This window comes from Rissa tridactyla, chromosome 2 (genome assembly GCF_028500815.1).
Source record: "Rissa tridactyla isolate bRisTri1 chromosome 2, bRisTri1.patW.cur.20221130, whole genome shotgun sequence".
NCBI lineage: Eukaryota > Metazoa > Chordata > Aves > Charadriiformes > Laridae > Rissa > Rissa tridactyla.
The window spans coordinates 43599135-43626980 of record NC_071467.1 but is presented as its reverse complement, the minus strand read 5'-3'; the positions used below and the strand labels follow the sequence as shown (position 1 = coordinate 43626980).

Below are 27846 nucleotides of genomic sequence, written 5' to 3'. Positions count from 1 at the left end.
AGCATGCAAGAGAGATCTGATTAGAAACATAGTAATTAAATAACACAAACAATATTATTAGATATTTATAAAAAATGCAAAGCAGAGATGTGTCACAAAACATGTAAATTAGAAGAAATAAATCACAGCAATCTCGAAGACAATGCAATACTTGTCCTAAGCTACCTTGGAAAGGGCAGCCATCTTTATGAGTAAGGGTTTCAGTCAGAAACAGTAAATAATTATCTTGAGACATTTTAGGTCAAATTAGACACATTATGTGTTTTTCTCCTTCTCCTTTTAACATGGGTGTACTTCAATAAGTAATCCAAACATTTCTCCTCCAATTTCATGCAGAAGGCCATAAAATAACATTTTTTGAGATTGGCATTAAATCCATGTAGCAAAAAGAGTTCTTGGAAAACTAGCTAAAATTAAGACTACATAGAATTATGAATAGTAAGATGCTAGATGCAACTTTCTGGTCACAAATTACTTTAGAAGTCTATGAACTACATATCCAAAGGACCACAAATTCATGGTCTTTAGTCAGTTTTGATTACTGCCTGTATCTGAATTCATGCAAATTAAAAGAAAGAATAAAAGAATGAAGAGGGTAAAACGGATGACTCAGAAGTCTGCTTACACTGGGTCATGTTACACTAAGCTAAGAACAGAGGAGCTGGGTTGTAAGTTCTGGTAGAAGAGAAGGACCCACAAGAAAAAAATCAGGTCATTCTGAGCAGCCCAACTTTTAGTTTGCTCCTTATCTAGTGTATCATTTAATTTGTCAGTTTAAAGACACCCAAATGCACATGAGGGGGAAAAGAAATAAAAAAACCAAACCCACAGTCAAGGAATTTACAGATGCCCAAAAGGTATGAAGATAGAGCAATGCAAGACTCTCTTATCACGAGTGAAACTAACTGTAAGTGAAATTCTTATTGCAATGAAACTTCCATGATTAAATCAAAACAGAAAGGCGGGCTTCAAAAAACAAAATCTGAAGGCCCACAGGAACTCTGGTGTAAGAAAGGCAGGCATCCATATAGTGGCACTCTCAGTCAGAGTTAAGACAAAAATCCAGCAGCTTCCACAAAATGATATAAATGAGGCTTTAAGGAGGCAACAACCTTCCTGAAAAGAAGTTCCACTCTAGGCAAGATATCAGATGAACAGAAGCCACAAAATGTTCTGTATCATCAGCAACAAAAATGTATTTCAATACATATATTCCCATGCTGTCAAGGTTACTCATTCCTTGCAACTTGGGTGAACTGGCTTGTGGGTATATGCACAAAAATAGACGTTAACAAGGTTTATTCTACCCTACGGAGCAGGAGAAAAACAGAGTGGGAAGGACTGAAATAGAGAAGAAGGAAATAGTTAAACTTGAAAATATAGTCTACAAAGCTCACCTCCTGTTCTGAGAGCCGCAGAGAGCATTTCTCTACATTTCACTCGTACAGAATCCGAAGTGCTTGGAGCCCGGGGAAAAGAAGGGATGAAAGAATTTGAGGGAGCACTACCCTCCTCCTTCCTGCTGCTGGAATTGCTACTTGAACTGCTAAAAAAAGGCAAAAAGGAAACTAATATTAATATTTTTCCCTCCCCTTCAAATAACTTTGTTCCAGGGCAAAACACAGGTCTTCTCCTACATCCATTTGATGGTATTCCAAAACAAAAGAACACAGGCCACTTTTCTAAAGCTACTTACTGCTCTAGAGTTAATACAATTTTAAAAGTGCCTTCAGAATATTCACCAGGGTATTCCATACAATAAAAATACAGCAGGTATTGGTTGGACTAGATGACCTTTAAAGGTCCCTTCCAACCCAACACATCCTATGATTCTATTCCATTCCATTATGTGGCATATAAGTTTTAATTCTCTGTTCTCTACATTAACCCCTCCCCAGAACTTTATTTTAAAAAACAGTGAAGATACATCACACTAACATTCAGTCTGCTTACTGTACTGAAGTGGTACCATGGTCACAAGCAAGCAATTAGTGTAGTTTTGCAAACTGTAAACCAAGAAGTTTTCAGCTTGCAACAGGACAAATGGTTAGAGGTTAAATTTCAACTTGAAAACGGTTGCTGGAAACAGATTCACTAAAACCAGAAACATATAGAAGGAATGGGCTTGCAAATACTATTTTGGAAATGTTTTCAGCTCCTATAGCGTCATTAACATGGGCTAACATGAGGTCATTTTTCTGATAACATGTATTTCATGTTTACCAAAAAACGTGCATGATGAGACTGTTCATTAAACGTAAAAGCTAGCATACAAAAGTAGTATTCTAAACCTCCAACATAGGCAATTACCACAAAGCTGTGACTGAAAGCTGTTTTACAGTTCTCAAAGCTCAGTGCTAGCATTGAGAGAGGAAGGAGTATTTGACAGATGAGACAGATGGAATAAACAATAACCAGTCTGGCCATTTCTTAACCTGCGGCTTTCATGGTTTTTTAATGTCAACAGCAGCAGGATTTACTTCCCTAATAACACACCATTTCTTGTACAGTTCTACGTATTTCAGAAAAGAATGTGGAAGCTGCCTCTACTATGACAAAATTGGACCAAATATTTTTAATGAATGAGGTTATTTGTATAGTCATAAAGAATTAAGCACCTTTCTTCTCTTGCTTCAGGGCTGTTTTGTGAGGAAGATGCAGGCTCCTTTTTCTTTTCTTCAGAATCTTTATCAGTTGAAGGTCCATCTGGAAATAGAAAACATGAGAAACTTTCTTTTACCCAGAAATAGCAATAGATTTAAACCAGTGGTAAAATATCTTTGATGATTTCTCCTGCACCAGTTGGAAATGCTAGCAGCTCCCACTCTCGACTTTGACCTTCTCTTGCAGTACAGCCTTCCACTCCCAACACCTTCCCCAGCCCAGCAAATGGAAAATATGACAACACTTCAGATCCTTTGAGTCAAGTCCAGCATCTGCTTAAACTGACAGTGAAGACATGATGAAAATGTAGACTTTTATGATTTATTTTTGCCAGCTCTGCTGCATGAGGTAGACAATAACTTCTCAAACTACTGTGTCAAATCTCTGGAGTTGCCTCCCGTGTTTTAAATATAAGTTCCTACTAAATACACGTCATTCTTTTTAATTATATTCACAGGATTTCTACCAAAGGACTGAACCAAATGAAACCGTAGTGTGAAAGTTACCATGGTTGCCAAAAAAAATATAATTTTCATATGCTTTTGAAGGAGTTTTCCAGACACACAAACAGTATTTTCTGCGATAGCTCTTAAATTATTTGTCTTAATGTTTATAAATATTTGAATTTTTCTTTACCATACAGGCCATGTTTAATGATGATTTTATAAAGAATAAAGCTGAAAGCCTCTATTAAAAAGGGCACTCACAATATTTAACTTTAGCCTACTGAGAACACATACACCCTTCTATTGTAAAGAGGAATTCAGAGTGGCTAAATCGAGCTCCTGCTTTGATTTGCTCTCTAAAAAGGCTGACTCTCCACTCCCTACAAGATTGGCATCACTCACTGACAGATTTTGTGAATTCCTCTCTCTAAGCCCTCATAAAGCTGCCATTACACTTCTAACTCCATAGACATATATTGCAAACTTTAAAAAGTACTAAAAACGATCAAGAAAAGGAGGGAAATCTGATCAAGCTCAAGTCTTTCCCACGAAGATGTCCTGAACTAAGGTACCTAAATCCTTGTTTAAGCATCTACAAGTATCCTCATTTCCAGGAGAGCCCCATCCCCACATTTCCCTGGGGGAACTTGGTGGTATGGAACATGTATTAACATGCACATTCACGTGACTACTCTCCATGGCAAGAAACGCTTATATGATATATAATTTAAAAAATATTCTAAAAAATATTCTAAATATGCACGTAATCTCATTTACCCTCATCATTTTTTAAGTACATGACCATTTTTGTCAGAGGTTTTACGACAAACTGATAGACAAAACAGGTATCTCGGGTACAGCTCAGGTTCTACAAAGCAGCATAGCTGCCTTAGAGCAGAGCTCTGCTTCAGCCCATTTCACGGAATCATGGAATCTTCAGAGTTGGAAGGGACCTCTAGAGATCATCTAGTCCAACTCCCCTGCTAGAGCAGGACTGCCTAAAGCACATCCCTCAGGGCTGCATCCAGGCGGGTCTTGAAAATCTCCAGAGAAGGGGACTCCACAACCTCCCTGGGCAGCCTGTTCCAGTGCTCTGTCACCCTCACTGTAAAGAAGTTTTTCCGTGTATTTGAACGGAACTTCCTATGTTCTAGCTTGTGCCCATTGCCCCTTGTCCTGTCGCTGGGAACCATTGAAAAGAGCCTGGCTCCGTCCTCCTTAAACCCACCCTTTAGATACTTGTAAACATTAATCAGGTCCCCCCTCAACCTTCTCTTCTCCAGGCTAAAGAGTCCCAGCTCTTTCAGCCTTTCCTCATAAGGGAGGTGCTCCAGTACCATAATCATCTTGGTTGCCCTACGCTGGACTCGCTCCAGTAGTTCCCTGTCCCTCTTGAACTGGGGAGCCCAAAACTGGACACAGTACTCCAGTTGTGGCCTCACCAGTGCAGAGTAGAGGGGAAGAATGACCTCCCTCGACCTACTGGCCACAGTCTTCCCTATGCAGCCCAGGATGCCATTGGCCTTCTTGGCGACAAGGGCACACTGCTGGCTCATGGATAATTTGCTGTCTACCAGGACCCCCAGGTCCTTCTCCTCAGAGCTGCTTCCCAGCATGTCCGCCCCTAACATATACTGGTGTTTGGCATTCTTCCTTCCCAGGTGCAGGACCCTACGCTTGCTTTTGTTGAACCTCATTAGGTTCTTCTCTGCCCAGCTCTCCAGCCTGTCCAGGTCACGCTGGATGGCAGCACGGCCCTCTGGAGTGTCGGCCACCCCTCCCAGCTTGGTATCATCAGCAAACTTGCTGAGGATACACTCTGTCCCCTCATCCAAGTCATTAATGTATATATTGAACAAAATTGGTCCAAGTATTGACCCCTGAGGGACACCACTCGTTACAGGCCTCCAACTGGACTCTGTGCCGCTGATCACAACCCTCTGAGTTCTGTCACTCAGCCAGCTCTCGATCCACCTCACTGTCACCTCGTCTAGCCCATACTTCCTCAGCTTCCTAATGAGGATGTTATGGGAGACAGTGTCAAAAGCCTTGCTAAGGTCAAGGTAGATGACATCTACGGCTCTCCCCTCATCCAGCCAACCCGTTATAACATCATAGAAAGCTATCAGATTGGTCAGGCAGGATTTGCCCTTGGTAAATCCATGCTGACCACTTCCAATAACTTCCTGTTCCTCTATGTGTTTGGAGACGACTTCCAGAATGAGTCGCTCCATTACCTTCCCAGGGACAGAGGTGAGACTAACCGGCCTGTAGTTCCCTGAGTCCTCCTTCTTGCCTTTTTTGAAGATTGGAGTGATGTCAGCCTTCCTCCAGTCCTCAGGCACCTCTCCTGTTCCCCATGACCTTGCAAAGACAATGGAGAGTGGTCTAGCGATAACATCTGCCAGCTCTATGATTTATAGAATCGTAGAATGGTTCGGGTTGGAAGGGACCTTAAAGATCACCTAGTTCCAACCCCCAACCATATTTAGCTCCATATTTTTTTCTGGCACACAAGTGGTCAAATTCAGCGCTGACATAGGTACCTCCTGCATATTTTGCATCAAATAGACCACTATGGTATAGCTGGTACCTAGTTTTAGTTTACCAAACACTTCCATTTAGCTCTGCACCATTTCATCAGAGAAGGCGGGCACCAGAGAACATCTGCCAACACCCCAATTGCTTCTTCCACTTATGGAGGGCAGGGTGTACGTGAGGCACGGGGATAAAGCAAGAGGTAAAAGCACAGCTCTTCAGACACCTGCAGACCAGTCTATGCAAGTATGTCTCAAACCAAGGTCAAACTTCAGCTGCTGAGACAACTGGACCATCTTCAGGCAAATATGTCTTCAAACCCACAATTTCTTTAATCGCTTAGAGGAGAATTTATAGACACTTTTGTTTAATCCGGTTTCAGAAATCTGAAAATAAAGTTAACAATACTTTCTGCTCAAAATATTCTCCTAAGCGTTTAAGTCATTCTCTCTTATGCATCACAAGTTGGAAAGCACTGAGAGGAGATCCAGTGCCAAGCAGTATTTATTCTTAAACTCACACATTAATAAGGATTTCTTATTTTATTAAAATACTGTATTGACAAACGAATGGAATGCAATTAAATTAACAGCCTGCTCAACACTATTTCAACTATCCTCTGGGGAAAAGGGGAAAAAAAAAAATTATCCTTGAGAAACTAGAAGTCCCTACTAATTAACTGTACTTTCAACAGCCAGACTCTAATGCAAAGGAAAAATGACAGCTAATGGGAACTACAAACAACCACAGAAATTCTAACAAAGTAAGATGGAAAAAACGTCCCTTCTATGAAAGATATTTAAAAATTTCAATGAGCAAGTGATTCACATCAGGAAGTCTACAGAACATCATAAATATTTATATAATATAAATTATAAGTTGCTTTAAAGAGGCACAATTACCTTTTCAACTTTGTACAGCTATTAAAACTTGACAGAACTTTTTTTCAGAAACAAAATGAAGTTGTCATCAATTTTAGGACTGAAAACTGTAACTTCACAGTTTTAGCTACTGCAGCTTCAGAATGCCATAAAAAAAATATAAGCGCTTTTTTTTTTTAAAAAAAATAAGGTAAGCATTAGCTTCTTTAAAATACAAAGAACAAGCTAGTAACACGAATTGACTATTGGCCATTGGAGTAAGACTATCAAATTCTGAATACCGCATTGAAGGTAAAACATGACATGACAGTGTTCTCTGTTACCAAAACAAAATTTTTGATCTAATAATATATGGTCAGAGATAACACAATTAATCTGAGTGTTAGAAGCCATTAATAGCTTCATTGTAGATTCTTCTAATTATAATTATATTACGGGTGAACTCAAGACATCTGCTAGTAAGAAGAAAAAAATTAGACAGTAAAAAGATGTAATGTGATTAATTTATAAGTTTAACTTTAAATTAAGAAACTTTTTCAAGTAAGAATTTTTCCGAAACGCTAAAAAAAGGTGGCTAGTCATCCCCCAGAAGCACATGAGAATTTAATTTAGTGGGTTATTTTATGTTACTGATTGAGATATCAGCACCAAAACTTTGAAAGTTTACTGAGCATTCCGTTTAAATACGTTAAAGGAAAGAGATATGAGAACAGGTAACGGATGGCATAGTTATTAATTTAACAATGACCCTCATATTTAATAATTTTTTAGGCCCCATTTTCCAGACCCTGACCAAAATAATCTTGAGATGCACAAGCAGCTACACTTGCCAGCAATTCCTCTGCAAGATGTAGTAAGACATGAAGGTAAGATCAGAGAAGCTTCTTCCTAGTAGCAGCACAGGGAGGAATAATATCTAAAGTCTATAAATAAAAAACAGAATTATGAACTGTTTGCCATTTTAAAAGATTTTTTTAATCCTAAGCGACAAAAGAGCATGACACACTAACTACTTTGCTATGCATGTTTTTTCCCCTATACAGTATGATGTAATTTGCCTCAAGTGTTATTATCTCTCCATTTATAATCCTAACAAATTATAGATCTACTAATTGTACACGGAACAGTTCCAAATATACATCTGATAGGAGGTGATTTCCACAGCTCATACTTGATATGGAAATGAAACTACTGAAATTATTTTTGCACTTGATTCTACTTGATATCTTATAAAGACATGTACTCTTCTTATCAATAGTAAACAATACTCTTAAAACACTATTAGACTGCAATTTAGGAATTTGTTTTGTCAGTAACAATTTTTTTGAGCAAAGCCAGTAGGTTATTTGATGTCCTTGAACAATTTTCTTACAGGTATGCTAATGCTGTCATTAAGTATAGTGCTAGACTGTACCAACTTGCTCCAGTAGAATCGAACTCGGGTTCGAAATAATAACGGACTGCGTGAACAAAGTAATCTACGTAAAACGCTTCTGTGAAGTCTGGCTGGTGTTATCTTCTCCTGACAACATTAAACACTTAATTATTCTTTTAAAATAAAATTACTCAGCCATGCATTTTTTTGAAATAGGCATTTCAAAATGCTTGTGGTTTCATTTTTGTTTTTTATTACTGCAATAGATGAATACACTTGCACTTAATGCCAAGATTATTGTCTAATCATTCTGCATTTCCAGTTCAGTACATAAACTTATTGGAGTTGAGCTTACTTAGAGGTTTGGACATTCTTTTTCACTGTATACCATTAGAATTCAGTAAGTAATTACTTGTGATGGGGAATGTTACATTTCTTAAAGATTTTTTTGTGTTGTTTTTTAATATAAATGAACACTTCTCATAACCTAAATGGATATGCATAGATTCATTATCTGCAAACCATACTCCATATACTTGGCAAAAAAATCATTATTTGAAAATCCCATGTTATAACTGAACGGTATTTTATTCTGAGACCAGAATTTGCTTCCTTATGTAAATTGTGACCAACTGGGCTGTGTGGTTTAACGTTTTTACAGCAACATCTAAAAGCGATCTTCCACTGTAGCTCACTCAGCAAATCACTTCAGACAAGGCTTGCAAGACCTCTGCTGGGCAGCTTCCGACCCCCCTGAAAAAACACTCGTAATCCAGCATGGCTCCGGTAAAGCCATCAATATCTGATAATTCACAACTTTTCTTTGTCTTCTTCTCATGTTTCCCATGCATTCTTAAAACCTAAGTTCCGATAGCATTGAAGTTAAACAGTACATGCAGCCTAAACAGTCAACAATTCTTGCCTAAATTCAAAATGTCATTTATAAAAATAACTCACAAAGACTTCAGATCTCTGAGTACAATGCTTGGTACGATTAACAGCTGTCCGCTTCTGTTGCCATCTTTGATCCATACCATTTTACATGCACTATAAACAGCATAATCGAAACTGATTTCTCAAGCAGCTCAACATACGGTATTCCGTATTCTTCTGAGAAAGTCAAAACTAATGATAAAACAGAATAAGAGTATTTTGTAAGATTCCCACCCATACTTCACACAGCCCAGATACCCTACCTTGCACAGTTATGAGATTTTAAGTTCTAATGAATCACTGAGCAGTGAGACGAGAGGTGAAACATTTGCCCTACTATGCTTTATTATAAGATCTACATGACAGTCAAGGGGATTTTAACTACATAAGTTTTGAATATAAGCAGTGCTATATTTTCAGGAATAATCTGATTTTATATAATAAGTGTACAACCACAACTATACTAGACGAGGCGTAATAACGTACACGCAATAATATCTGCCCTGTAACAAAAATTAGAGCATGAACAAAGGTCATATACCCACTGCCTCAAGAAGAAAGTATTCAGTTCTGATTAATGTCAAACATCTGCTATTTACTTTCCAGTTCCTCACACGTTTGGCTTCACCTGATGCAAGTAGCCTTAGGCAGAGTCTCCCAACTGTCTTAAAATAATCTGAATGTAGAAGCCATCAAAAGGGGAAGGTCCACCTTGCCCCAGCTGTATGTTACTGCCACAATCCCAGTGCAGGAAACAGTAACTGCAAACAGGCTGGGCCAAAAAAAACCTGATAGAGTTGAAATTTAAACCCAAAGAAAGGAACAGAACAATTAGTTTCCAACTGGTCAGTTCCCAGCTGTGGTCTCCTGGATAGCCACCTAAGCACTAGTTGTAGCTCAGGAGGAAGCAAGGAGTCACCTGTGCAGAAGGGAAGCCAGGACCACCCCTTTCAGCAGCAGCCTACACCCAGATTGACCTGCTGTGACCATCAGGCACCACGGTCTTATTCCAAACTTCTATGGCATGAACACCCTCTGGTCTGCAGGTCAGAATAATACTGCTCGTGTTTCACAACATTTGAACACTTACAGATCAGTCAGCTATAAGTAACAGTATAGTAAGACAAGTTTGACTGATTCAAGATATTGTGTTAAAAAAAAAAAACGGGACCGAAGACTATTTTTACTGTCTCAAGAAAAAAATAACAATTCCTTTGCTCAAAGGACAGTGGTACCCAGAAGAGTCAGCTCCCCTCCCAAGAAAAGCAGTATCCAAGGACACTCCCAGAAGTTGAGAATTCTTGGGGGGGAGGGAGACTATTTCTTCTACTTTGTTGCCTAAACTAAATTGCAGTATCAAAAATGTGAACTTTAGAGTAAAAAAACCAAACCAAACCCAAAAGTCTGACAGGGCCTTGCTGTTGCTTTTAGAAGTCTTTAGAGTAACTCAAGTTAATATGCAAGTCCATTTCTCCACTTATGTATCTTACCACTTTTATGCACTGGATATAACACAGTTGGACTTCCAAGTTGCAAGTGGAAATTTAAACATAAAAAGTGCATAATTTTCACTATTTACCAGTGAACTCTGATCAGATCCTCTATAAATATGCATTTAATTTATAATAAAAGTCAGTACCATGATTTAAAATTTATTTTATCAGCATATCTAGTATTATCTAAATTTAATTACTAAAACTAACCTAACTAGTATTATCTAACTTTTTAAAGGTAGGTTAAAAAAATACGTTCATTGTAGAGGTTGTTGCTTCTTATTAGAATATTGAAGTTGAAAGCTGTGACAAATTGTCCATTTCTACACAGATATACTGCCAGATGGATACAAAGTCATTTCTACATCATTTACAAGAGGGTAATAAAGTATCTGACAAAATACTACATAATTGATAAAAATGAGTCTGACTTCAAATGGCAGGGGACTCTAACACCTCATGGTATCTAGCATATTATTCTAGATTGAATGGGAAATATTTAAATCACTAGAAAATAACACAAACTGTTTTCTAGTTCAAAATTTTAAGCTTCCTAAATCTTAGTTTACCTAAAATTAGATACAAAAAAATAAAATAGAGTACAGCATAGTCTATGAACAAAAACAGCTGGACACAGTTTGAGACTTGAGTGTTTTCAAATGCATTAAGTACTACAAAATACCCTTGAATAAAACCCTGCTAACAGAAAGGTTCCATTAACTGCATTCATTGCTTTAAGAAAATTAAACAAAAAGTATTAACTCATTAACTAAGAAGTTGTTTAAAACTATGAAGGTTTTAGAAAGTGCGGATCTATTTTTTGCTACCTGTAAGTTCTAACAGATTTTTAACATCAGTTTTTTACTGTTTTTTTTCCTCTTCACAAATTACTTTATAACCAAACTTCAAAGCCTCCACACTCCCATATGAGATTCTGCACAAGTTCTTCAAAGTACCTGTTATATTTGACAAAGGAAATAGCCAAGAACAGGTTCGTTAGTGCTTAGTACTGCAGAACAGTCACTCTAGCTCAACAGCAGGCAACGAGACTTCAGAAATGAGTCATGTCACAGAAGCTGGCTTCCTACTGCTTGCCAGCCCCAATAAAAATACATTAACTTTTTCTCTGAATACACTTTCGCAGTAATGCACTGGTGCTCGTCAAAGAGTAAAAACCAACTACATCAGTGCAAAAAGTTTCAATACTTACACAGGACCACAAATATATCTAAAGCAAGACAGTGTCAAGGATTTGCACCAAGACTGAATATAGTTAAAACACGCAAGAGCAGGAGGTAAAAAAAAAAAAAAAAAAATTTGTGTCACCATACCTAACAGTTTTTTCCAAGACTTGATAAGAGATTTTGCTAAAGATGTAACTTCTTCATCTGTGCTTTGCTTGCGTATTGCATTCACTGACATTCCAATTCTGGTAGACTGCAACAGAAATAAAAATACACATGATAAAAGGCAACATGTAGACAATTTAACAAGCAAACACATATAAAGTTGTACTTTGACATCATTTTTTTTCTTTGTTTTTGTGGGATTTTTCTTTTAAGACTACCAGGATGAAACGCTGTAAGCCTTTACAAAACTTATTTTAACAACATCAACATTTTAAAAAGAAATACAACATTATTACCTTTTGTCTCCATCACAGAAGTTTTTTTAGGGGGGAGGGGGCACAATGGACAGCAGGGTTAAGGGGAGTCAATCAGAAGATTTTTGCTCCCAAACTGTTTCAAAAAGCTCTGCAGAACTACTTACCTAAACTAAGTACAACATCCAAAACATCTAACAATGTGGATGTCATATATACATCTTAGTGTTACATAAAATTTTTAGCAAAGGTTCTAGCCTCAAAACCTTATTTTTCTGTGAAGCAATGCTGCATTTATATTTTGGCATGATCAGAAGCTTGCCAACTGCTTCAATGACTTCATATCTTAGAATTCACATTTAGTGGCTGTGGAAGAAGCTGCAGCATCAGCTGTGATCGACCACTTTTTAGGTTCCTAATAAATTTGACAATACTGATATTCTTCAAAATCTTAAGTACAGAGGGTTCTGTTTTTATACGGAAACAGCAAGACTAGCCCTACCTCTCTCAAAAGGCCAAGATAGTGACAGGGTTTAAATTTTTGGCACTACTGCCACCTATAGAGTGAAGAGGAGATTAATTTACAATCCACTCTTAAGACTCAGAAGATGAGGACATAAATTTAGCTCAGCAGCAACAAGTTTCATTTTAGATTTCTGACTACCATGTTAATCTAATAAGTAGAACATTTTCCACAGTTTTAGTTTCATGAGAGAAGAAAAGCATTTAACAACACAAACAAGTATTTTATTATCATTTCATATTTTGATTGATGAACAATGTTTTTGAATTGTTCTTAAGATGTTTGGGTTTGTTGCATTTACTATTTATAGGACTCACTAAATATAATTTATTCTACTTACTTTTGCAGTAGTTCATCATAAATTTCCTTCATCTTTAAAAAAAAATTTAAATCTTTGTGGCTCGCTAAAAATGGAAATGATTTGTTCCTGTAAATTACTCCTTACAACCCACACAACAGTTTTTGGGGCACCATGGATATGCTAAATGACTGGAAATGTACTGAAATATTTCAGAGCTATTTCAGCAAAGGAAACACATCAAATAACCTCAGGTCTGAGCATCAGCTCTAAATGTGTATTTTGGATTAAAGAAAACAGATGGTTACTCACCTGTAACTAAAGTATTTCAGGACGGACTCTGTTCACTGAGACTAACAGTACCAGCCAACCCTCTTAACATGTTAAACACATACTCTGGACATTATGTGCAGACAATAAAAAATAACAAGTGCTTGGAAATACATAAAATACTCATGATACCTGAATGAGAAAAATGTATCTACAAAAAAAATAATCCTCCACTGATAACTGGGCACAACCATGGCCAACTCTCATCAGCAAAAAGGAAAGACACCAACTTAGAGACTTACTTAGGTAAGTAAAACTCAAAAACTCAAGTAAAACTCAAAATTAATTGGATAAATTCATTTCTTCCTCTGATCACATGCAAGAAACAGATTATGGTAACTATCTAAACTGCTGGCTTTCTTAAGGCAGGACACAAATATAGTTCATTTGTTTGTGTTTACAGAGCACCGGATCTGGACTGCCTAAAGATAGGGGAAGGAATGATCTACCAATTTATTTGCCTGCAAACTGACATAGGTAAATCACAAGATCAGTGTTATATTCTCAAAGTAACTGTGGTTTAATTACAAACTAGCTGTCAGCATTTGAAATTTCCTCAGACTTCCAGCTTATGGAGCTGCTGTTCCGAGAGCCATTTCAAGTGGAAAACTAGTATTTTTGCCTAAACCAGCGTAGCCTGTGGAATTGCTTTATCTCTGTGCCAGTTTGTGTGTGCAGGTATATGAAAACCTTCCTCAGCCTGTCCAAAATGCATATTTAACGGATCATTCTTCCCCACTTCAAATTCTAGAGCCCTTTTCATCTGCTTTCTGAAAGTAACGAGACTCAAGAGACAACACAAGGCAGCTGTTTTCCCCCCGAAGCATTCAAGCTGGAGGCCAAGCAGCCTTCAGTTGGTCTGAGCAAGTTAGCATGACCCATCTCAAAACAAAGCATACAGTGGCAGCTACTCTTCTCTAAACCAGACCAAATGAGACAACATAAAGAACATAGCTGGGGAAGAAAAGCAACCACTGAAGCAAGTACAGGTGTTACCAACTTTAAATTGCAAGAGAGTATGAGGACAGAGAACTGGTGACCAAATCAACCCCTGAAGAACAACCACCTCCAGGTTCCCAGGTCTCCCTGGCTCGCCAATGAACTGTCAAGAAGTCATTAACAAGGACTGCACATCACAGCCTAGTTCTGCATACATGTGTGTCTAATTTCCGGTAAAACCTGTTTGTGAAAATAAAGACCGTCTGTCTCACTCACTGTTTAGCTGCGCATTACCCACAATTAGCACCAGTGACACGATGCCTTTAATGCTGGGCGGCTGCTAAACAGATTTGCAACTCTGACCACCGGATAAGTCACGTGTGAGGAAGGCTACTGGCTCCCTGCCCAGCTGAGCAAGGATCAGCTTGCTTACATAAAACTCGTTGGGTATGACACAGTCGTATTATTGTCTGTAACTACTCCAGCTTTCTGGGACAAAAATCAGGCAAGAAAGACACAAAACACAAGCACAAGTCCAGACTACTGATGTGCACCTTCCTATTCCACACACCTGTAAGGTTTTCAGAGGACCTCACCAGCTCAGGCTGAAGTAACAGGCATGTTACAGGAAAAATCGTCACTTCTCTTATTACATAGGAATAACAAAACTATCATATCAATTAGCAGAGCTTTACTCCACGTAGCCGGCTTTCACAACTGCCTAAAAATGGGTGTGGAAGTATGCTTTTCACTTGTGTCCTGTGTTTCATGAGTTCAAACACATCCAATAGATATCTCAGTCTACACAGAGGAAGTTAGTGCTCCCACTCTCTCACAATCATCACCCTTCTTGACATTAGCACACTATTGATCCACTACCAGATTACTCTGCATTTCAAGTGTTGCTCTGAGTCCTCCATTGCGTAAGCCAATGTGGGAGACTAAGGTAAAAAATTTATGGCAGACTCTACATATTTACAAAACTCTCAACAAAAATATTGTCAATTTGAGTCCAAACATGTTGCAAAATGCAATCTTATGCAGACAAACTGTTTTGAATACAGCAGTGGATACTTACGAGGCTACTTAACTAATCTACAGTCAATCTATTACTATGCTAAAATGCCTGATCCCTTTAGACCTACTGTAACACAGAGAAATCTTCTGTACAAACTCATATGGTGCCCACCCCAACAAAGATTAAAAACAATCTTTTACTGCAAATATTCTTTCACTCTAAAACCAGGTACCTGTCATATGGACGGGAATAAACAAGCTTCTTTCAAGCAGGATAGAAAACTGGACAGAATTAATATGCAACCCTATATAAATTAAGTCAGGGTCACGCAAGTGCCCTAAAAGGCAGACAGTTGAGCTTGTTTGTACTTAGCAAGATTAAGAGTCCTCTTCTGTTGATAACACTACTAAGGTTTTCATTGCATCTGAAAAAAGAATGTACATTCTTCAGATCCTCATGGTTCAAGGGTAAAATTGTTCTGTGTAAAGTTTCTCCTTCTAGTCTCATTCTTCACACTAAGCAGAACAGGTCTGCATAGCAGCATTTACAGGATTTCCAGAGCACTTGCAGAGAGATTTTTCATTCCAAAGGCAAAAGCCCCACTATTACAGAAATACTTTGTATTAAGACCTGCACAAAGAAACTCAAAAGAATCAGGTTAAGAGGGTTTTTCTGGGTTTCGTTGTTGTTTTGAGTGGGGCTTGAGGGTTTTTTTTTCAGTGGGGTTTTGGTTTGGGTTTTTTTTAAAGGAAGGAGGTTGGACATAGGGGAGAAGGTTGCACCATGGTATCAGCCATGCTCATTCATGCATGAAGGTGACACTTTCAAATTCCTATTTTCTGTCACAAATGGTATTAGTAATAAGGTACTAAGTACATTCTGTAAATATATAGGATGCATACGTCAAGAATGGCATTGTTACTGACACTTAAGATTTGAACTTTATAACTAATTCTGTATCTGTGACCATTAACTGTCACTTAGAAAAAAGTGACTTTTCAGTCTCTTCCAATTTAAGTGGCAAGCACAGCAAATCAGGTCTTACATTTACCTCTGCCATTTGAAAATTTTCAGAGATAGGAAATATCTGGCAAATTTGATGGCTTCACCTTCATCATTATGGAATTAATATTTGCAACATAACAACAATAAGAAAGTCATACCTGTAACAACTCAAGGGTCATGGGAATATTCTTAAGCTCCTTCAATAAATCAAGAGCTCCAGCCTGCAAAAACAGAAAGAAAAAAAAAGAAAAAATTTAGTAGCAATCGGGTACTTCAAATATAATATCAATGACATACTCTTATCTACCTTTAAGGTCCCAGATTGAATTCAAGCCATCAGTTCCCAATTTATCCACAGACCAACTACAGGATAAAGAATGTTCCACTTCACAAACTCTAAGCATTAACAGGCCTTAACTCAGAAATCAAAGTATTCACTCAGAGACTAGGTAAGTTTTATCCCATATAATTCAAATGCCAGTTAAAGCATTCTGTCAATTACTACTTAACCATCACACATCCTCAAGAAAACAGCCTCAAGGGTACTTCACTTAACAGCATCAGAAACAAGCCAGACAACCACAATTTTCATCTCAGAACAACCTCACCTGTTTTAGCACAAGAACCTGGAGTTGATAAGCTCTGCACAGTCCATCAACAGTGCGCATATATATACATGCACATATAACTATATATATAAAACATATATAGCCAACATTCTTAACTGTATTTGCAGTTGTGTGGTAAAGACAGAAAAGTTTACTGGTTTAAAAACTGTGATCAGATTACGCTACTTCAGTTGACACAGCCGTAGCTCCCCCAATAGAAAAAGACAATTTTGTGAGTGTGTCTACCAACAAATGCCCAAATAAAAAATAAAAAAAAAAACTGAGCAAGACTTGCTTTCAAGACTTATTTTCAACTCCTAAGTTTAAATATTAATTCAATGAAATACATAGATTAGGCTGCATAGATTAATGCAGACAACGCTCTTCAGCCTATACCAGACTTGCCAAACATCAACATGTTCCAAACTAGAAGCCAGAGCCCATCCCAAGGTGCTATAACATCTGAGCTAATGCACTTGTTTATTATTCAGCTGTCATAGGTTTTTCTTTTTTTCCTTTTCCCCTGCTAAGGCCATAAGGAAAAAAAAGGTACAAACTAATACTGTGTAAGCAGCAACTTTCTAGATAGATGAGTTAATTTCAGAGATTGTACTGTTAGGCTTTAATAAACTCCATACACAGCTACTCTGACTGACAATTCATTCCTTGGCAATGTTGGCCTTACTTAAATAAAAAAAAAAAATATTCATAAATGTGATCTCCATAATTTACTTTAACCTCTACATCCTTGAGGATTTACTGCCTATACTTAAGCAAAGTTCTGCACCATCCACTTCTTAAGGTGCACACGGGTTGCCAGACTATAGCAACCTCCTAAAGGTTGAGAGGTTTTGCTGTTAATCAAGTGCGTATGGTTCTGAACCTGTGACCTCTAAACCCCAAGAAGGTAACTGCCTTCACATTCAAGAGGTCACTCTACCTAGGCTAAGCACACTACCTTCCCATTTTTTTTTTTTATTTTTTTTTTTTAATTCATGAAGTTTGGAAACAAACCCCACAAAATTTTCAACTTGCAGATATTTGAAATTTGATTCCTTTCTCTTTCCTTACCACTCTCTTAGCTCATCATATTTTGTTTACTTTAATATGCTTTTTGCTCATCTTTATTTTTAAATTCTCCCTAATCAGCTTCTCATATGACACCTGTTGCAATGAAACTCTTGTAATCTCCTGCTGCATCTGCAGGTCTTACAATTTAACCACTAAAGATAGCGCATAAAATAACCACCGAGTGGCTGAGAAAGATGAAAGTGGAACTTGTATGTCACACCCAAACAGGTACAGCTTTGGACGCTTTCAAATGTCTGCTACAACCTGCTTTTTAAACACATCTGACAGCAAAAAAGCCTTGTCCCACTATGTCCCTCCCACCTTACACAAACCCAATACATTTATAAAACAAAAGTTTCACTATTTTGCCGTCATAGCAAAAAGTCTTATTCATGATATACAAAACTTCTCCAATTTCAACCGTAGAATTTTAGCAGCAATGATGCAAGACTGGGAAATGTCATGCTGTTTTCAGATGCTAAATTGAGTTAGCGCACTAAAGCATTTCTTTCTCTGAAGAGCCATAAGCGTGGTTTCTACTGTGCAAACATAGATCCAAGTAAAGCAAGTTAATTATCTTCACTGCTACAAACCAAAATCAAATTCAAGAAAACTTTTCTTAGCCAAAACAAAATGAACAACAAAAGTCAATATGCCATTTTCAAAAATATAATCCAGTAACACTTACCTCCAAATCAATTAACTTACTAGCAAAATGTACATGGTACATGATTTCAAAATAAACACGGGTTATTGTAGTCCGCAATTTCAGCATAACAATGATACTGTAATGCAAAGTAGGAATTATAGAACATTCTTCACCTCATCTTAGAAACACGGTCTAATCAGAATTTCTTTGTCTCTGTAAAATCTTTTTTCCAATTGTAGGTGTCTAAACAACTTTAGTATTCCCAGTCTAAACATTTTCTAAAACTAGTAACTTGATATATAGAAGGTTAACAAACCATGCAACAAGTAAAAAAAAACAGGGACTCTCTCCACAGAAGGTGTTACCTACATTTCATGCTGTTTTCTGTACCAAATTACCAAAATTTCTAACGCGCTAATGCTTTCTAAGCCTTCACTCTTCTCTAATCAATTATATTAGGTGTACCAAGAATGAGATGCCTTAAATTTAAACTGAGTTTAAACTCATAGCAACTGAAGTTTTTCTTAACTACTTTTCTTTGCATAAAATCAAATGCTCTCTTTTCCTCCAAACCAGAGTGAAAATTGCACAGTAAAACTTGTAATTCCTATTTTTCTAATGTAAGACTTCTCTGTTTAAAAAAACCCAGCCATTAAGAACATAATTATAAATCTTCTTTTAAAGGCATTGCTATAATTTTATAGAAAATGAAAGGCAATGCCCCATTTGACTAGGCTGGTTGGCTTCCAGTTTACCTTGTTACTTGAAATAACAGAAGTCAGCTTCATACAGATTTAGTAGATTACTCTTCTCAGCTTCTCTTGGTTGATCAGATCATAACACCAGAACAATGTTCTATATAACGCTATGCTTCAGGCAATAGAAAATGGAGTATGCTTCTGAAGACAGCAGAGCTATCCAGTTACAATTCTGTTCTACTTAAGGGAACAAACATTTAATAAAATGGACAGTTTTACATTTTCTTCCCTAAACTTACTCAACTGTTCTTGATTTTTTAATCCATGGGTGCAACCTTATTTTTCATACCTATTCATTACAGCAGCTTAATGAAAGAAAAGTGTACTCACGTACAATAAAAGCTACAAGGCACTGCATGTGTTTTAATTCAATCACAGTTATTCTGAAGGAGAATTAATATCTATTTCAAACATGCAAGCAATAGTTGAAGTAACAGCAGAAATATGTAGCTCACATTATTATTTTGTCCTTCAAAACAAAAGAACTTCACTAAAATAGTGATGAAATCTGCACAGTTGCAATTAAATCCTTAGTCAAGGCAAATCACCAAGAGTCTGACTCAGGAAGGGTGTCTGCACAGCCTGCCTTTTCAACTGATCAAAAGAAATGCCAAACAGCACTTTGTCACAAGCCACAGAGTCGCCTTTTGTATGAGAGATGAAGCGTCTCTTGCCATCTGAGTCTTGACAACTTCAGAGTGAAAAGGTCTCAAAGCTTTTTTTTTTTCCCCTTTTATTGATGGGTTTCATCAAATCATTCTCACTCAAAGACATACAGCAAACACCTGTTCTTCTTCAGTAAAAATGGAGAAATTAATACAAGAGGTTGTCAGGAGCATCATTATCCAGAGGTACTTAAGTAAGAGTGCATTTCTCAATTCAGCTTCATCTTTGTGAGACAATAAAGTACCTCTTCATAGAAATGATCTTAATAATTTCACTAAAGTTCGCATTTTAACTGCAAGGCAGGATTAGGTAGGAAATCACACTGTACAATGAGAGAAAGAGCCTCCTACTAGACTAGTAAGAGAAATACAGAGGCATCTCAAGTTAAATAGTGATGTACTTCCTCTCCTCGCATACAGCTAAAGGTTTTTATCATGGTATACACACATGCTTCAGATAAACGGTCAGATCTCAACTATCAGCTATATAGGCAGCTCAGGTCCTCAGAGTTAAAAGGTTTTTGAGACAGCGTCAAACTAATGACAGAGCCACTTGTGTGCAGTAACAAGCTGGAACGAACGAGCTCCGTTCCAACAAAGTACAAAAGCAAAACTGTTTCTGGTGCTGCGCATGGTCTCACTCCTGGGACAGGGGTGAAGATGAAGACTCCGCCGCTGGCTCTGGCCGGGCACAGCTGCCCGCGCTGCCTTTGGCCACATCAGACATAGGCTGACCCCAGCAAAGACACCACACCGCTCCCTGGAGCTTTGAAAGTTAATTAGGTTACACACGCTAGAGCGTGAATACACATCCCCAGCTGCTACTAAGAAGTACAGCCAAACTCCTAAGCCTTACAGGTCACAGAGAAATACGCTGTGGTCACTAGCAGGATCTCTGGTATCACTGCAGCGATGCTACCCAGCATCAACAGTCCTTCCCATATTACCTGGGAGTTGCCGTTTTCTTTCTGTTGTCAGAAGTCTTCCAAATAAAATTGAATTGACTGCACTTTGTCATTCGCATTACCACGACATTTAAACTTTTCACAGTCAGTACACTTTCACCCTTTCCACATCTCACAGCAAAGAGCCACTACTTCAACTTTAGAGTCAGGAAAGTGAGACAGTGAATTCTTTTATGCTGAAAAGCACGGGGAATAGAAATAAAAAGAAGGAGGGAGGGGACAAAAAGGCAAAAAATTATCAAATGAGTAAACATTGGTTGTAAAAAATTCTTTCCACTAGACCTGTATCATTAGAAGGTTAAAACGTATCAGAGCTAAACCATACAACATTATGGAACATCAAGGATTTTGAAACACAGCAAAGCATGGCCTGTGTGTACTTGCAATGAATTTGCTTGGATTCTGAACCAAACACATTTCATTGGCTTAATACAATCAGTATGTCTATAAATATCCAAATATTATTAAAAATGTTATTTATAATTATAATTTCCTTAAATAGGAAAAAAAAAGACTTCTATAAACTGAAATTCCACACTGCTCAGTTCTGAACTACCACTAAAATTACGCACTTAGTGCACTATTATACTCAGTGTATTAAAACAGCAGTTTGCAGGAAGAGCAGCAACCACAAATATACACATTACAAGAGCACAACAATGTGCCCACTGGATAAAGAGGTAGTAAACAGAGTTTACAATTCACTTGTACGCTATTTTATGTGTAACTATAATCAGGTATTTGACTGTTGCTGCATGTTCTGATTTTACTTACTTTGCTGGTTTTATAAGAATAGTATAGATGTTATGCATTAACTAGAAAAAGTTCTATATCAAGGGCGTGCATGAGAATAACACTTGAAGTAAACTAACTGAATTCTACCCAACCATATTTCACTGCCAATCTAAGGCAGAAATCATTCCCTGAATGAATAAACACAGTTAAAGTGATATTTATACATTGTTTCAGCTTTAAGAGAGGAAAATAAATCCCAAATGAAAGTGGCTCACATCCCCCAACTGCTTCATAAGTTTGCCCACACACCTCTGGCCACCCTGCCGAAGAAGCATTAGGGTTTTTCATTCGTATTTTAGTTTGCACGCCCCGCACAGAACTCCCGATTTCACACTTGAAAGCGAAAACAACCCATCCGAAGGAGGACACCGCCTCTGCAGGCGTTCTCCTCGACCTGACCGGGCTTCCTCCGGCACTGTCGAGCCAGGCCAATATCGCGATTTTAATGAATGGGCAGCGGAGGGAAGCCCCGTTCGAGCCAGGGCCGGTGCCCGGGGGCAGGAACCCCCCCAGAGCTGGACACCGCCCTGGGGCGGGGGGAGGCCCCGCTCCCTCCCCGCCCGCCCGGCGCTGCAGAGGGCGGCCGGGGACAATCCGCCGTGGTGGGGAGGAGGAAGGGCTGACAAGGCCCGGGACCCCCGCAGCGGGCAGGCCGCGCCGGCCGGCGGCTCCACGTCCTCCCGCGGCGGGGGAAGCGGCGAGGAAGGCGCGAGGCCGCCGGACAGCGGGGGAAGAAGCGGGGGTGGGTGAAAGGCCGCGGCGGGAAGGAGGAAGGCCCCCGGGCCCGCTCCGAGGGGGGAGCGCGGGGCCGGCCGGGGCTGCGCCGGGCCCTGCGGCGGCGGCTCCCGTCCCGCCCCCGCTCACCGCGTTCTTCTTCTGCACCATCTTGTCCATCTTCTTGGCGATGCGGATGATCTCGTCCTCCGTGGTCATGGCGGCTGCGGCGGCCGGAGCGCGGCCTGACGCGGCGTGCGGGAGCTGAAGCCGGCGGAGCGGACCCCGCTGCCCTGCCCTGCCCTGCCCTGCTCTCCGCTCCCCGCGGTGCCGCCGCCGAGCTCTGCGGACAGAAGCCGAGCCAGGCCGCGGCGCAGCGCCACGACCCAACAGCCAGAGCGGCGGCGCCAGGCAGCGCGCGTCGAGCGCCGGCGCCAAGAGCCAGGCAGCGCTGCCGAAGGCCGAGAGCGGGGGCGGGAGGGGAGCGGCGGTGCGTGTGTCGTCCCCCTCCCCTCCCCTCCCCTCCCCTCCCTCCCCCAAAAACCGACAGCAGGGCTGTGAAATGCCGTGAGCCCTTACGGTGTGTCATTCTCTCCTCACAGCATCGCTGGTAACGAAGGGCTGCAGGCAGCAAGCACCGCCAGCCGGCCGCGGTGCGCCGTCCCCGTCCCAGGCAGCCCCCGCGGCAAATCACGGCACCGGGAACTCGGGTCCCGTATCCCAGCCTCTTGCTCGGCTGTCAAAAGGGTCAGAATTGCAGCAGACACTCGCTTTTGTTAGCTTCAAACGGATTCCCTCTTCCCTGTAACTGAAAAGTTGGGAGTTTGTTGGGTTTTGGTTTTTGGAGGTTTTTTTGTTTGTTTTTTAAAGTCTATCCCTAAAGAGTTAATTTTGTATAAAATGGAGTGAGGATTTCAAATGGCAATTTTGTAAGTAAATTCTGGATTTACAAGTTCTGAGTCATGACAACAAGGACAGAGATAAACTTCTACATTGGCCAAGTGTCCCACTGCGATGCGCTGCAGCACTTCCAAGTCTTAAAACTCGTCTAAATCTTGTACACATTCCAGTGGGAAGAACCACACTGATAAAAGTTCAACAAATTTATATTCTGTCCCATCAATTAAATTCTGTTCATGAATTGAGTTGTATGCCACGTGACTGGGATTTTTTGTTGAAAGGAACAGCATCATTAAACCATTTTTGCTGTAAAATGGAAGCGTGTACTTGAAGAAGACGGTAAGCATATCTGAAGGTTACAGGAAGATTGCACAAAGATTATCCCCTGCTAAGATCCAGGAGGTGCTTATACGCGCTGCTCAAATCTATTATTAGCAAGCAGTTTAATGCTGCGGATGGCCGAGTTGTAGACTGAGGACTGTCAAATATGTACAGTTTGGAGAAGAGGCAAGATGGGCATTTTCACTGAAATGACCCTCAAGGGAACTATCAGAGGAAGAGCTGCCACCGCGCTCCCGTGTCAGGTACTTCACGGCAAGATTGTCACGGAATCACGGAATCTTCAGAGTTGGAAGGGACCTCTAGAGATCATCTAGTCCAACTCCCAACAACTGTCTCACGTTCTGAAGCCATAGAATGGTTTGGGTTGGAAGGGACCTTAAAGATCATCTTGTTCCAGCCCCCACATAGAGAGAGGTGGTTTTCAGTCTCTTCTAGGCGGTGCTCAATGCACACAGTGGTCGCAGCATCTGCCAGCTGACAGGCCAGCACGTACACAGGCATATTAGGAGGAGTTACAACTATTTGGGAGCTAGATAGGATCTTCCCACGGGCTCGATCTGGGCCCTGGACTGGAAAAGCATACAGAAACTTCGCAGCTCTTTCGCTTGTTCTGCCCAAGGGAAAAAAAAAAAAAAAAAAAACCAAAACAAAACAAAGGAATGATTTCTTAAGGAAAATAATACCTTTTCTTTCATGGACAGATTTTGGGGAGAAAAAAAAATAATAAAGTAGCAGTGCTCACCACAACATTTAAGACATCGTGCCAGTTCAGGTTAAATTCCATTTTGTCTAGATGCAGCAACCTAGTACCTGTAATAATCAACTCAGGTGTGAACCTCAAATGAAATTTATCATTGTTTTCCCCACAACCACATCAATGATACACAGTGAGAGAGCTATTGCTACACGATACGGTAAACAAGCTGGTACGTGCTCTACAGTAGGTGCAAGTAAGGTCAGGGATAACACTATCAGAAAACTAGAAATCTCAAATCAGTTGGCATGGTTTGTTTGAACACATTTAAATTCTGGAATAAAATCTTCCAGTATTAATTTCTTTTAAAAATACAATTCAATACCTTCTTCATTGAAAATGCATGGAAAGAGTTAAAAAATTCAAATGAAACCTACCGACATCCAAAACGTATCATGTAAAGAAATGATAATTGTAAATTAAATGCTACAGAGCACTTACAAAAGGCCTGCTGCACGTCACATTTGTTTAACATCTAAACTAATAAAAGTAGCATCAGAGAAATATTTCAGTAAAGAAATCAAAGACTAACCAGATGGTAACGTACATCCTTTTTTGCAAGTGGATGCATTAAAAGAAAACAAAATACAGCTCACATTATTTGTACTGTATGCTACAGTATCAGAATTATACTCAGTTGATGGAACCAGTACTAACCAGATTCTTTATATTAGCTGCTCTATCATCCTTGGGACAGCAATTCTTTATTGCAAAGAAACACACAGCATTCTCCATGCCTGTTCTCTCTTAGCTTGTTCTAAACCAAGCAGCTTTGTACAGCATCGATCTCTTCTATAAGTCCAAGGAACAGTAGGAGAGGGAAGAGACCAAACAGAAGTTAAAACTATGCAACATTTTCCTTTCAGTTTAGCTTCTTTCTCCTAAATAATCCCATTAGAAAAAAGAAATAACACAGTCCTCGTTCCAGCTGGGATAGGGTTAGTTGTTTTTTTTCTAGTACCTGCTGTGTTTTGGATTTAGTATGAGAATAATGTTGATAACACATTGTTTTAGTAATTGCTATGCGATGTTTACACTAGTCAAGGACTTCTTCAGTTTCCAGTGGAAGCTGAGAGGGAGCATGACAGGACAAGCTGGCCAAAGGAATGCTCCATACCATAGAGGTCATGCTCAGTATATACCTGTGGGTTGGCCGCGGGACAGGGATCTGCAATTGCTGCTCAGGATGGGCTGGCTGGTCAACCCATCAGCAGATGGTGAGAGCAACCTGTGTTGTATCACTATATTTTATATGTTCTTTTACCTTTCTCCCCCTCTCCCCATTCTATTAAACTGTCTTTATCTCAACGCAGGAGTTTTGGGGTTTTTTTCCCCTCACCTCCTCTGCTCCTTGCCCTGTTGGCAGGGGGTGGGGGAGTGGGCGAGCAGCTGCATGGTCCTAGTTGCCAGCTGGGGTTAAACCATGACACGCTTTATTTGTTGCACTACATTTACCTGTTACAGCATATTCTCACCATTCTTTTGCAACATTCTCTAGAAGGCATCATCCACCTGCTGCTGCAAAGAGCCTGGGTCTAACTCGCTAGAGCCTGTCATCTGCTGGACCGCAGGGCCTTTCACAATATTCAGACTTAATAGGCAGAGATGGCTCTCCTAAACAGGCTCCCATGCAAAATGTTGTAGATTTTTGCTAACTAATTTCATTTGATACGAGACAGCATCTTGAGAAGTTGGAGGGAGGGCAAACAGTAGCACACACAAAATTCGTAGTGAAGGATCTCTGAATTCATATCAAGGCATTTAAAATATTCCATTTTCAGGACTAACATTCCGCATGGAAAAAGCTCTTCTCATCAAGCGTTAACACAACTATGCAAAATATAAAATTCACAGCATTCCAAAAGGTTTTATGTAACCATGTGTTATACCCATTATGCCCCTCCTCTTTATCTGAGCCCTCAGTGTAAGAGTGACTTAGCTCTACTAAAACAGAATTTCAAGTGGTCCAACTGATCCCCTATCTTTGCAGAAGAGACGAGTCCAACCGCAGATACATTCTGATTCCTCTTAATAGCAAGATTTTCCTCAGAAATTTCTGAAACAGTAACATGCATCTTGATTATTTGTTTCTATTGTTCTTCAATGGATAGGCCTTTTCTTTTTTTTTTTAAATTTCCTCAGACTAGCTTTAGATTATAATGGTACAACCTGAAGTTAGGCCAAGTATAATTTCCAAATTCTAACATTTGCAGTATGTTATTAAGCTCATTTTCAAAATGTCTTAACTTTTTTTTTTTTTTTCAACTTAGAAGCAGTAACTGAAGGCAGTTAAACACACAAAAAAATTAAGAAAAAGTTTTGGGGTTTTTTTTGAGTCATATTATTAGACTGTCACCTAGATAAGCCACGTTGTCTATTCTGGGGCAACCTCTACTTATTTTTTGTACATAGACTGAAAATATTTAAGCCTTTTAAAGATCTCCCCCAAGTAATTTTAAATACTATGACATGCTTTTGTGTAGAAGCTACTTTAAGAGTTCGCTCGTATTTACAATCAGGGAACATTCAAACTCCAACTTTTAGACTCCATCTCCTCCACCTGTTCATGCAGACAAATAGACTTTTTAAAAAAGAACCTTGAACAAGCTCTGAGGGAAGTCTACCTTCTCCACACGGAGAGGCCAAACCTCCCACTCAGATGCCTGAAGCAAAGTTGACTACACCTCAGCAAACTGGCTAGTAGTTCTAAGTTTTACAAGTTGTGCAGAGAAAAAGGAGGCAAGAGGTTGCTTTTTTCTAGCAATTGGAACTCAGAGAAAACCATTATCTACTGATTCACTTTGTGGATGCCCATTAAATTATACAAGTACTTTGTTTAAATCAGCTACATCAAAGGCACTTGTTTCACTCAAGGAGAATTAATAAAACCTGTTATCCCAAAGGCATACGGTGGTAACATGAGAGTGGAAAGCAATGAAAAGAAAAAAGGAAAAAAAAGGAATAAAATAATCTGTTCTACAGCTGTTATTCTTCAAAGAATCCCATTTCCAAGTTAACAAACAGACACTTTGAAAACTTTTTGAGAGTCACCTTCCTCACTTACACCAGTGGTCTTACACTGTATTTGATAAAGTTTAATATAATAGTACATTGTAATTTTGTGCTACACTAATTCAGGCAACGTTTCTCCTCAGTTATCTCCTCAGGGATGACAGGGCTGAAAATAAGTAGAAACTGAAGGTGGCTCAAAAAGTTTTTCATAAAACATAAACTGACAAATTACTCTGTATAGTATTGTATTAAATATATATTAGTCTGTATAGTATCAAAGATATAGTATATCTTTACTGTTACTAGCTATTCTTATATCCTTAAGTTGCCACAATATATTCACATACAGCACTCCATCTGATGTGCATTTCCACACGTTCATGAACTTCCTAACTGTACTCCACGCTGACTTTTAGACTTCACAGTCTACAGAGCCTTTAGTTGCCTTTTAGTTGCTTTAAACTGCCTGAGGGGAAAGATCTACTTTTACTACACATTCACCCCATTCCCTCTCAAATTTTCTCTGGAGTGCCCCACACTAGGTATTACCCCTGATCAGCCTCAAAT

At 39.3% G+C, this 27846-nt stretch overlaps 1 protein-coding gene and 1 long non-coding RNA gene across 2 annotated transcripts in view; one reads left to right on the top strand and one right to left on the bottom strand.

Annotated features, from left to right (window-relative positions):
* The window catches only part of TCEA1 (transcription elongation factor A1), a 29784-nt gene extending 7129 nt beyond the window's left edge, over positions 1-22655 (bottom strand). Inside the window, exons 1-5 of the mRNA XM_054190293.1 lie at positions 22422-22655; positions 16205-16267; positions 11662-11767; positions 2619-2706; positions 1398-1546 (exon numbers count right to left, since the gene is read on the bottom strand). Coding sequence (XP_054046268.1) covers positions 1398-1546; positions 2619-2706; positions 11662-11767; positions 16205-16267; positions 22422-22490 — 475 coding nt within the window. The 5' untranslated portion in view covers positions 22491-22655. The remainder of the gene's footprint in view (positions 1-1397; positions 1547-2618; positions 2707-11661; positions 11768-16204; positions 16268-22421) is intronic.
* LOC128905008 (uncharacterized) lies at positions 22627-23412 on the top strand. Its single transcript, XR_008464720.1, has 2 exons — positions 22627-22761; positions 22874-23412. It is a non-coding gene; the product is annotated as an uncharacterized LOC128905008 (long non-coding RNA).
* The last annotated feature ends 4434 nt before the right edge of the window (positions 23413-27846 follow it).